The sequence below is a fragment of the Myotis yumanensis genome, unplaced genomic scaffold, assembly GCF_028538775.1.
Source record: "Myotis yumanensis isolate MYYU_CA2020_CCGP unplaced genomic scaffold, mMyoYum1.0.hap1 SCAF_20, whole genome shotgun sequence".
Lineage (NCBI taxonomy): Eukaryota > Metazoa > Chordata > Mammalia > Chiroptera > Vespertilionidae > Myotis > Myotis yumanensis.
This window is the reverse complement of record NW_027223771.1, coordinates 10,299,808-10,309,964: the sequence shown is the minus strand read 5'-3', so window position 1 is coordinate 10,309,964 and position 10,157 is coordinate 10,299,808. Positions and strand designations below refer to the sequence as shown.

Genomic DNA, 10,157 nt, shown 5'->3' with positions numbered 1-10,157 from the left:
GACCCCGGGAGGTGGGCGGGGCTGGGGAATGTGGGCGGGTGCCCGGGAGGCGGGCGGGGCCTGGACATGGAGGCAGCAGTGCCCAGCAGTGAGGCAGAGTGGCCGGACAGGAAGGCCTGCAGGGCGCCCCCCCAGCCGACACCCATTTCCTCCAGGGCCCCCCTGGGTGGATCCGCTCCCTCCCCAGCTCCTGCAGACCCGACCTGGGCCCTCAGGGAGGAGGCTCCTGCCTCAGGCACGCGCTGCCACTCAGACGCCACCTCCCGTCTCGGCCCTGTTACGGGCACCGGGAGGAGCGTGTCCCAGAGGCGGGCGTGGGCACGAACAACGCTTCACGTTCAAGCACGAACAATGCTTCCAGTAAAACGTGAAAATGTTTATGTCGGATCTACACGGCTAGGGCTCTGCCAGGACAGGCTGTGCCTTTCAGCTAAAGGCAGGAATGTGAGTTCAGTCCTTCGCGGAGGACGGTCAAATGGGGCAGTCGTAGACGTGAATTTCCTGATCGTCTCCAACCGACACGATCTTGGAGCCGTTTCCATTGTATTCCACTCCCCAGACCTGTAATTACAGTAGAGGACGGTTCACGAACAAGGTCCTCACTCGTCTCCTTGCGCCGAAGCCAGAGAAACCTGAGGGAGGGAGGCCTCTTAGTGACCACGCCCCGCGCCTCCCGACGAGGAAATGTCTTTTCCCCACACCTTTCCGACCCAGGGCCCAGGAGAGCCTCGTGCCAGGAGACCGAGCCCCCAGCAGCGCGGGCGCCCAGGGCTCCAGCAGAGAAAGGCCCCGACCCCCGCGCTCCCTCCCCCAGGGATGTGCACCAGCTCACGCACCCCATAGCCCCCCACCTCGCCCTGTGCCCCCGCACCTCACCCTGTGCCCGCCACACCTCGCCCCGTGCCCACCCCACGGCGCCCCGTGTCCCCCACACCTCGCCCCGTGCCCCCCACCTCACCCTGTGTCCCCCACGTCGCCCCGTGTCCCCCCACCTCGCCCCGTGCCCGCGCCACCTCGCCCCATACCTGCCCCACCTTGCCCCGGGTCCCCCCACCTCGCCCCATACCTGCCCCACCTCGCCCCATACCTGCTCCACCTCGCCCCGTGTCCCCCCACCTCGCCCCATACCTGCCCCACCTTGCCCCGGGTCCCCCCACCTCGCCCCATACCTGCCCCACCTCATCCCATACCTGCTCCACCTCGCCCCGTGTCCCCCCACCTTGCCCCATACCTGCCCCACCTCGCCCCGTGTCCCCCCACCTCGCCCCAGGCTGCCCCACCTCGCCCCGTGTCCCCCCACCTCGCCCCAGGCCCCCCCACCTCGCCCTGTGTCCCCGCACCTCGCCCCGTGTCCCCCCACCTCGCCCCATACCTGCCCCACCTCGCCCCGGGCCCCCCCACCTCGCCCTGTGTCCCCCCACCTCGCCCCGTGCCCGCCCGTCAGTACTTCTGTTCTCAGAGCCCGTGGCGCCCGCCTGTCCTGGGAGCTGGACGGTTGGCATCCTGGCCACCGAGCTCACTGCTCCGTGCTGAGTGGACAGAGTCTGCCTCGCTCACGGGCAGTTTCACCGGGTCAGCCCGTCACCTGGACCCCGAGCTGGGCGTCCAGCCCTGACTCATGTCTGATTGGGCCACACGCACCTCCACGCCTGCCACCTCCCGGGACGCCCCACACCGACCCCACACCAGCCAGGACTGACACGGAGCAGGGTGGCGAGGTCAAACCCCCTCCACTTCACTGGCCAGGGTTTAAAGGTAAAAAAGCCAACAATTCTGTTCACTCTCAGGCTTCCCAAGCGGGAGGGGATCATCCTCACCACCTGGGCCCACGGAAGCCACGCACACGGCCCGGGCGCTGTGTTCACGCCGACTGGCTCCTAAGACCCCGGCCCTCCCAGCGGCTGGACCAGCAGCACCGGCCGCTGGAGCCGCTAGAAATGCAGGCGCTGGGCCCAGGCCCCCGAGCGGCACCTGCACGGCTGCCGGCTCCCGGGCTCCCGTGTGGAACCCCTTCCCCATTTCAGTCACTGGCAAGGGTGCGTCCCCCGTGAGCACAGCCTCGTCTCCCAACGTAAATCCCGAACAAAGTGATCCCGGCCACAGGAGCCAGGCCCTGCAAGAGCCTCTGGCTTCAAGTTAAAGCACCAGATCCCTTCCTCGCGAGCTCCCCACAGGACACGTGGTGTGCTTCAGCCGCGCCCCCGAGAGGGCAGGCCTCCCGCCAGGCGCACCCAGCCAGGGCGGGCACGGGCGGCAGCACTGGACACGCCGGCGCTGAAGGCGGTGCGACCAGCCCGTGTTTCCTGGCCTCCACGCGCTCGGCCTGTGCACAGGACACGGGCGGGACGGCGTCCGAGCTCAGCGGCTCAGAGCCGGCCCCCCGTCCTGACCAGCAGCAGCAGCGAGGCCAGGAGGGGTCAGCAGGGGGCAGACGACGCAGCGAACCCTAGAATCGCAGCGCTCCGGGCGCCTTACCTGATCCTGGTGGTCGAAGAAGGTGTGCACACAGGTCCTCGTTCCGACGTCCCAGACTTTCACGCTTTTGTCCGACGAACTTTATAGAAGAGGGAACGTTGGTGTCAGAAAACATGTTCAGGCCGGTCCGACGGGGGACTGACTAAAGATCCCGGACTCTGGCCCCGGCCCGCGCAGCAGGGTTCTCGCCAGGAGCCCCCGCCCCTTAACCAACTGCAGGCGGAGCCCCACGTTCACAAGGAAAACCACGGGCTGGCGAACTTCACCACCTAACGGGGAAAGGCCGCCGCGAGCAGAGGCCGCCCGAGTGCCAGCGGCTCCCGTACCTGGAGACAAAGTGCGTGTTGTCCGGGCAGAAGGCTATGTTCAGCACCCAGGACGCGTGGCCGCTCAGGGTGCCCGCCAGGTTGGCGTGTTGTCTGCAACGAGAACGGGTCCGACGCGGAGGCGTCAGCGCGGACCGGTCCCGGAGGCACGTGACGAGCTGCCCGCTTACCCGGGCCCCCCCGCTCCCCGACAACGGCAGCACGCGCCCATCACACGCCCCCAGGGAGGCACGTCCCCCACGGCACCGCCCAGAGCCTGCTGATGCCACGCAGAGCGGGCACAGGTCCGTGACGAGCAGAGCGCAGACACTCACACAGGAGGGGCCACGCTCAGCAGCCGCTCCGAGGCGGAGAGACCGAAGACGGGGTGCGGGGGGCCCACCCAGGCTGTGCCTCCCTGCAGGTGCCCTGAACACCCACGTGGCTTGGAGAGAATACACACACACACACACACACACACACACACACACACACACTGCCCTAGCTGGTGTGGCTCAGTGGATAGAGCATCGGCCTGCAGACTGAAGGGTCCCAGGTTTGATTCTGGTCAAGGGCACATGCCCGAGTTGCAGGCTCGATCCCCAGTGTGGGGCGTGCAGGAGGCAGCCAGTTCTTATATATTAAAAAAATATATATATATACATATACATCATTATTATGATCTCAGAGGAAGGGAGAGGGAGGGAGAGAGAAACATCAGTGATAAGAACCATGGATCGGCAGCCTCCTGCACGCCCCACGCTGGGGATCGAGCCCACAACCCAGGCCTGTGCCCTGAACGGGAATCGAACCCTGACCTCCTGGTTCCTAGGTCGACGCTCACCACTGAGGCGCACCGGCCGGGATGGAGGGACCATTTTTAACCTGAACTCAGACAGGCAAGTTTAATCGCTGCAGCCGTTTACGGTGTAAAACGTGAAATGAAATCACCTCCGGCAGGAGAACAGCCTGTCGCCTCCCGGACACCCCACGCCCCCCGCCCCGTGCGACCCGACACGCGTCTTCAGCAACAAGAGCCCAGCTCAGCAGGCGACTCACACGTCGTAGATCTTGATGTAGCCGTCGTCCGAGGCCGTGACGAGGAGCTGGGAGTCCGGGGAGAAGGTCAGGGAGCGGATGGGCATGGCGTGGCCTGGAACCACAGACCCCGTGAGCCGGGATCCCCGTCCGTCCCCCCCGGGGCCGCCCCGGCCCTGCCCTCGGATGAGGCCGAGTGCCCTTCCCAGGTGCCCGTCAGAGGGACACAGACAGCCCTGCCTCCCACAGCCGGAAACGTCCCGTCCCCCAGGCCCTGCCCCCGAGGGTTTCGCCTCAGCTCCCCTGACCGGTGACCTCGGCACACGGCTCAGAACAACCGCCGCTCTGCGCGGGCGAGACCACACGGACACGGGGCCGCTTCTGACCAAACAGGAGCCGTCCCCCGCCAAACCCTCAGCCTGGGGGGCGAGCGGAGGAGGGGCAGCCTCCTTGGGACTCCTCAGAGCAGAGCGGCCGTCTCCCTCCAGGCCCAGCCCCGGCCCAGGGGCCAGTGTGGGGTGGGCACGGGCTCACCCAGCGCCCACCATCAGACAGGAGCTGCTCTCTCATCACTAAGAACCTCTACTCAAGGGCTCAGAGCGCACACGACAGGAACGAGACCCGTGCAGCTGCGAGAACCAGCGAGGCCGGGGGTGACTCCAGGGACAGGGCGCCCGCAGACTGGATCTGCATGCCCAAGGCCGCCCTGCTCAGCGGGCACCAGCCCCCCCCTGTGGCCGCAGAGCCGCCTGCGGGAGCCGAGGGCCGCACCTTCCAGCGTGTGCAGCAGCTTCCCGGTCGCGATGTCGAAGATGTTGATGATGCCGTCGATGGCTCCGCTGGCCAGGTACTTCCCGTCGGGGCTCTGTGCACAGAACGAGGACGCGTGGGACCCCGGCCAGCCCGCACGCACGGTGCCTCTGCTGGCCGCGGGTCCCGCTGGCTGCCCGGCCACCCCTCTGCCCCCCGTCACCCCCCGCCCCCCGGGGAGACAGCAGCAGCCTGATTGGGGGTGGGGGGGCCGGGGCACGAGAGGTTGGAGCGGGGAGAGCGCGGCCCCTTACGTAGGCGATGCTGAGGATGAACTTCCCTCGCGTGTCCAGGGAATACTCCTTCTTCCCGCTCTCCACCCCGAAGATGTTCACCTTCCCCACGTGCGTGCCTGTGGCCAGGTACTGGGAGTCGGGAGAGAAGGCCAGCGTCCAGGCGTCCACTGCCCAGGAAGAGAAGGGAAAAGACGGTGAGGGAGGAGCCGGACGCTGAACCGTGTAAAACGCGGTGGGAAGAGGGAGCGAGCGGCCACTCTACAGTCACAGCTTCTTCAGGGGAAGCAAGCGCCTCCCCTCACGCCAGGCGCCCCCAGAAGCGACTTCCACACGAGCGTGAAACCGGGAAATGCCGACGCCCGTCCCGGCGGCTCAATGGGCGGGTGTGGCCCCTCCTCCCCGGGGAAGAGGCTGCGCGACAACAAGGGACAAACCACGGGTCACACGGCACCCGGGCACCTCGACCTGTCACGCAGGAAAGAGCGAGGACGTGTGGGAACGCAATTCCACGGGCGTGAAGTTTCCCAAAAGGCAACACGACAGCACAGGACAGAGCAGTGGCTGCTGAGGCCCAGGGAGGGAGCGGACTGGGCGAGGGCGGCACCGGGCACCAAGTCCACACGGAGGTGCCGGCAGAGGACACGTCGCCTCCGCACGACGGTGACCAGAGGGAGGTCTCCCGGGAACACTCGTACGTGGAACCACATGTGGCAGGTTTACAGGGACCAGGACGGGGAGGCGCTGCTACACGACACCCCACACCACGTACGGGGAGCCCTCAGTCCTGCCCCACAGGCCCAGGAGCAGCCGCTCGGAACGCTGTGCAGCCCGAGGGGAGGGAGGCCCTCCCGCCCCCTCCTCGACGGGGAAGCTCCCCCTCCAGCCGCACCCCGGCCCTGGCCTGTCTCTCAAGCCCCAGCGCGGGAGCTGCAGACCCGGAGCCCGGCCTCGGGGTGCCCGGGTCCAGGCCACCTGCCGAGAACCGTGTCTGCCCCCAGCGGACTCTCACCCGGTCCCGCGTCGATGGACTTGATCTGCTTGCCGTTCTCCAGGTCCCAGAGCCGGATGTGGGCGTCCAGGGAGCTGGAGGCGGCGATGGGCAGCGTGTGGCTGATGTCCACGGACACCACGCCCAGCTGGTGGCCCTCCAGGCTCCACTGCAGGTCCAGCTTCTCGTCACGCCTGCAAGGGAGACAGGGGAACGGTTTCCTCATGGAATCGGGCCGTGGCCATGCGTGACCAGTGTCTGCGGACGGAGCCTCGGGGGCGTGGGGAGCCCCAGGCACCAAAGGCAGCCAAGGGTGACCTTGGGCCTCACACGAGTACAGGGAGGCAAGGGGGAGACCAGGGCGACTGGGACACCACCTGTCCCCCCGCCAGCCTGCTCCTCCCTGGCCGCCCCCCGGCCACGCTTTCCTAGAAAACAGGGAGCACTTTCCTGACCTCGACCTGGGGGCCGGGACGCGCACCCCTGAACCGTGCCCGGGCCTGTCCGGGAGGCGCTCACCACTTCCAGACCTTCACCAGGTCGTCCAGGGACCCCGTGACCACCGTCTCCGAGTTCTCCTTCTTGTTGGTCCCCCAGGCCACCGACCAGATGGCGTCATCGTGGGCTGGAACGGAAGCTGCCGGTTAAGAAAGCCTGGGCGGCCTCCACGCTGAAGGCGCCCACAGAACGGGCCGAGCGCCGTCCCCGCCTCCCGCGGGCGCCCCCGCCCCCACCCCCACCTGGGTCTGCTCTGCTCTGCGCTTTCCCAGGGAGCTCGCTTTCCCAGGGAGCTCGTGGAGGCTCCCAGGAAGCCCCGCCCAAGCACAGGCCGGCCAGGGGGAGGCGCTACCACCACCCGATGGAGACGAGCCTCCCCACCGCCCACCGCCCACCGCCCACGGCCCTAGAGCCCTCAGCTGGGCAAGCGCTGCCTCCCAGCACCTCTGGGAGCCGGTGGGCAGTGACTGCCAACAGCGAGGCCCCAGAGCGCGTGCCTGATGCGGCCCCACAAGCTGCCTGGGCCGCACGTGTGCTCTGCGTCAGGGGCCGGTGACTGCATTAACCCCTGGAAGTATCACCTCCATTGGTCGCCACCACAACCCTAAGGAGCAGGCGCTGTGAGCGGCACCTCACATTACAGACAAGGAGTCAGAGGCCCAGAGGAGCCTGCAGTGCCGGCCGGGGGGCGGGGAGGGGCTCAGGGGGTGCGTGTCGGCCCATGAACCAGGTCACTGGACCGATTCCTGGACTAGGGATTCGTCCTGCGTAGGGACGTGCAGGAGGCAGCCAGTGCAGGCTTCTCTATCCTCCCTTCCTCCCTCCCTCCCTCTCTCTCTCTCCAATCAATTTTTAAAATATTTTTTTTAAAAAAGAGAGAGAGAGAGAGACTAGTAGATCACTGGGACTCCAAGGCTAAGAAGGGGCAGAGCTGGACTCAAAGCCGACCCCTCTGTTAACGGGAGTCGCCCTCGGTCCCATGTGCAGCGGCCTCTGGGGGCCACCCCTCGTGGGGGCCACCCTGGCAGCCGGGAAGCCCTCCGGGCTGCTATCTGCCTCCTCTGTCTGCCTTGCTGTTTGCTTTTCAGTGTCTGTGTCCGGCCGCCTCTGCTGACTTTCCTGCAGGGAGTAACCTGGGGACGGCATGTCTGGTCGGCACGACAACAATTCCTAAAGGAACCAGGGACGACCCAGGTGCATCTGAGTGGCCAGGCAGGCGGCTCACCTTGCTCTTGCTTGAAGAGGATGCTGTACTGAAAAGAACAGGAGCCACATTAAACCGAGGTCAGAGTTCACACGTGTCATATCCCCTCCCTGGAGCACCTGCTGGCTCCCACCTCACCGCCGCGCCCCCGGAGATATGGTCACCACGGTGGCAGCGACTTCCTGTCACCCTGGACCTGCACGCTCCTGACTCCTGCTCGTGCAAGATATGTAGTCACACCAGGAACAATTAGTTCCTAAAGAAACTGGCCCGGCCGGCGTGGCTCAGCGGTTGAGCGTTGGCCTAGGAACCAGGAGGTCAGGGTTCGATCCCTGGTCAGGGCACAGGCCTGGGTTGCGGGCTCCATCCCCAGTGTGGGGTGTGCAGGAGGCAGCTGATCCATAATCCTCTCTCATCATGGATGTTTCTCTCTCTCCCTCTCTCTCCCTTCCTCTCTGACATCAGTAAAATCTATATATATTTTTTTTTTTTAAAAAGAAGGAAGTGTAGCTTCTCCATTCCCATAAGAGACTAATAGATGTGCTTTTCCTGCTCTGCTCACCAAGAAGCTCCGGGTCCACCCTGCAGCTTCTTTTTTTTTTCTTAATATATTTTTATTAATTTCAGAGAGATGAAGGAAGAGGGAGAGAGAGATAGAAACATCCATGATGAGAATCATGGATCGGCTGCCTCCTGCACACCCCACTGGGGATCGAGCCCACAACCTGGGCATGTGCCCTTGACTGGAATCGAACCTGGGACCTTTCAGTCCACAGGCCGACACTCTATCCACTGAGCCACAACGGCTACGGCTGCAGCTTCATTTGTGCAGTTGTATCTACGGGCACAGCCCACAGAAGGACCTGTCAGCCTTGTCCCTGATCTTATCCTAAACACGGGTCTCTTCTCTGCTGATCTTCGTTTCTCTGCTGCTTTTGTGCAGATTCTTTCAGCTCCTCATCCCTCTGTGCACGGGGAGACTTGGGGGGCACGCTCCTCCCCTGGCGCTGTGCAGGGGCGGACGCCGCCTGCGTGGTCAGGAGCAGAGCAGGAGCCGGGAGCCGGTGCCTGGCCACCCCCACACCTGCCAGGGCCCCGCTGCTGCGCCTCCCTCCACAGCCTTACCTGGTTGGTCATCTCGGCCGGGGCGAAGGGCTACAGGCCAGGCAGCTCTGTGGGAACAGCACCAGGAGGGGCCTCAGTCAGGGGGTGTCCCCCTTGACCGCAGAGTGGCCCCGACACTTGCCCTGGGTCAGTCCCAGGAGCTCCCCTCACACGGCCCCCGGAGCCCATGGGATCAGCCAACGCCCTGTCCCCGCCCATGTGTTCCTCTCTCCCAGCCGCCCCCTGCCCCTCTTCAGAGGGAGAGAGAGAATTTATTTACTTGTTTAATCCTCACCTGAGGCTATTTTCCCATTGGTTTTTAGGGAGAGTGGAAGGGAGGGGGAGAGACAGAGAGAAACACTGATGTGAGAGAGACATGGATGGGCCGCCTTCACACAGGCCCCAACCAGGGCTGGGGATCGAGCCTGCAACCGAGGTACCTGCCCTTGCCCAGAGTCGAACCCGGGACCCTTCAGTCCCCAGGCCGACGCGCTTTCCACTGAGCCAAAGGGGTCGACCCACAGGTTGAGAACCGCTGCTAGACAATTTTTTTTTTAAGTAACCATTCTAGGGTGTGCTGAGTGGCCCAGTGGTAAGTTTATACAATGGGATTATCTCGCTCCGCGCGCTCAGCGGGCGTCCTCTCTCTCACCTCCTCCTCCCCTGATACCAGTCATGTCAGAGTCGAGAGGACCCCCAAGCCCCCCCCTAGCCCCCGCCTGCCCCCCACAACTTCCCACGCGGAACTCACTGCTCGCTCCTCTGCGTTTCCAAAAACACAACATCCCACGTGCCCCTCCTAGCGCGATCGGGCAGGACTGACCCCCAAAACCACCGGGTGCCGGGACCCCAGGACCCGGGGGCGCCGGTCCCTGTCCGCGGATGGGCGGGAGGCTCGCTACCTACGGAGGCGGCGGCGCTTCTCGGGGAAGCTCGGCCGGGACGGGCCTCCCGTCCCCGGGGTCGGGGATGCCAGCCCCCAGCTCGGGGCTGCACGGAACCCGCCCAGGACGCGCCCCGGCGGGCAGCAGGGCGACCGGGGTCCCGGAGGCGCCCTCGGGCCCGCCCTGGGTCCTCCGCCCTCCCGCCCGGGCCGTCAGCGGCACCAGAGACAGCCACCCGAACAGGCCCAAGGGCCCGACTCACCGGCTCTGCCCCGTCGCTCGATCCCGGCGCGTCTCTGACGGCAGCGCCACGCGACCGCGACACTAGGAGCTCGGGGAGGGGCGGGGCCTCGCCCAGGGCCACCGCGCACGCGCACTCCCTGCCGAAAGCCACGCCCCTGGCGAGGGTGAGCGGGGATAGGCGCGGAGGAGAGGCCCCGTCCCGCCCTGGGCCTGGGAGGCCACGCCCCGTCCCGCCCTAGGGTCGGGGAGGCCACGCCCTACTCCCCTAGGGGGCGGGGTTTCGGTGATGGGCTCCCGGAGGCGCGGGTTCGGGTTCCTGCAGCTGCAGGTGCGCGCGCGTGGGGCCCGGGTTCTCCATTTCTACTGGTTCTG

The 10,157-nt window shown here is 65.9% G+C and overlaps 1 protein-coding gene across 3 annotated transcripts; it reads right to left on the bottom strand.

Annotated features, from left to right (window-relative positions):
- Positions 1 to 361: 361 nt before the first annotated feature.
- On the bottom strand, positions 362 to 9,861 carry SKIC8 (SKI8 subunit of superkiller complex). 3 transcript variants are annotated; one of them, XM_070400691.1, is made up of 11 exons: positions 9,805 to 9,860; positions 8,680 to 8,726; positions 7,576 to 7,603; positions 6,372 to 6,477; positions 5,874 to 6,046; positions 4,883 to 5,031; positions 4,590 to 4,683; positions 3,840 to 3,933; positions 2,802 to 2,894; positions 2,476 to 2,554; positions 362 to 561 (listed from the first exon to the last, which is right to left on the bottom strand). In XM_070400691.1, exons 2-11 carry the CDS (start codon positions 8,689 to 8,691, stop codon positions 472 to 474), a joined length of 918 nt encoding a protein of 305 aa, XP_070256792.1. In that variant the 5' UTR covers positions 8,692 to 8,726; positions 9,805 to 9,860; the 3' UTR covers positions 362 to 471. The 3 variants fall into 3 exon arrangements, with proteins under 3 accessions (XP_070256792.1, XP_070256793.1, XP_070256794.1); XM_070400692.1 differs by lacking the exon at positions 9,805 to 9,860 and adding an exon at positions 9,410 to 9,576; XM_070400693.1 differs by having other exon boundaries at positions 549 to 632; positions 9,805 to 9,861.
- Positions 9,862 to 10,157: the final 296 nt, after the last annotated feature.

Bases quoted from the DNA above. Each gene is read 5' to 3' on its own strand.
- SKIC8 (XM_070400691.1), bottom strand. The intron at 2,895-3,839 runs GTGAGTCGCCTG...TTCTCGTTGCAG, and splicing joins TACATCAAGATCTACGACGT to ACAACACGCCAACCTGGCGG. The intron at 562-2,475 runs GTAAGGCGCCCG...CTGTAATTACAG, and splicing joins TCTTCGACCACCAGGATCAG to GTCTGGGGAGTGGAATACAA.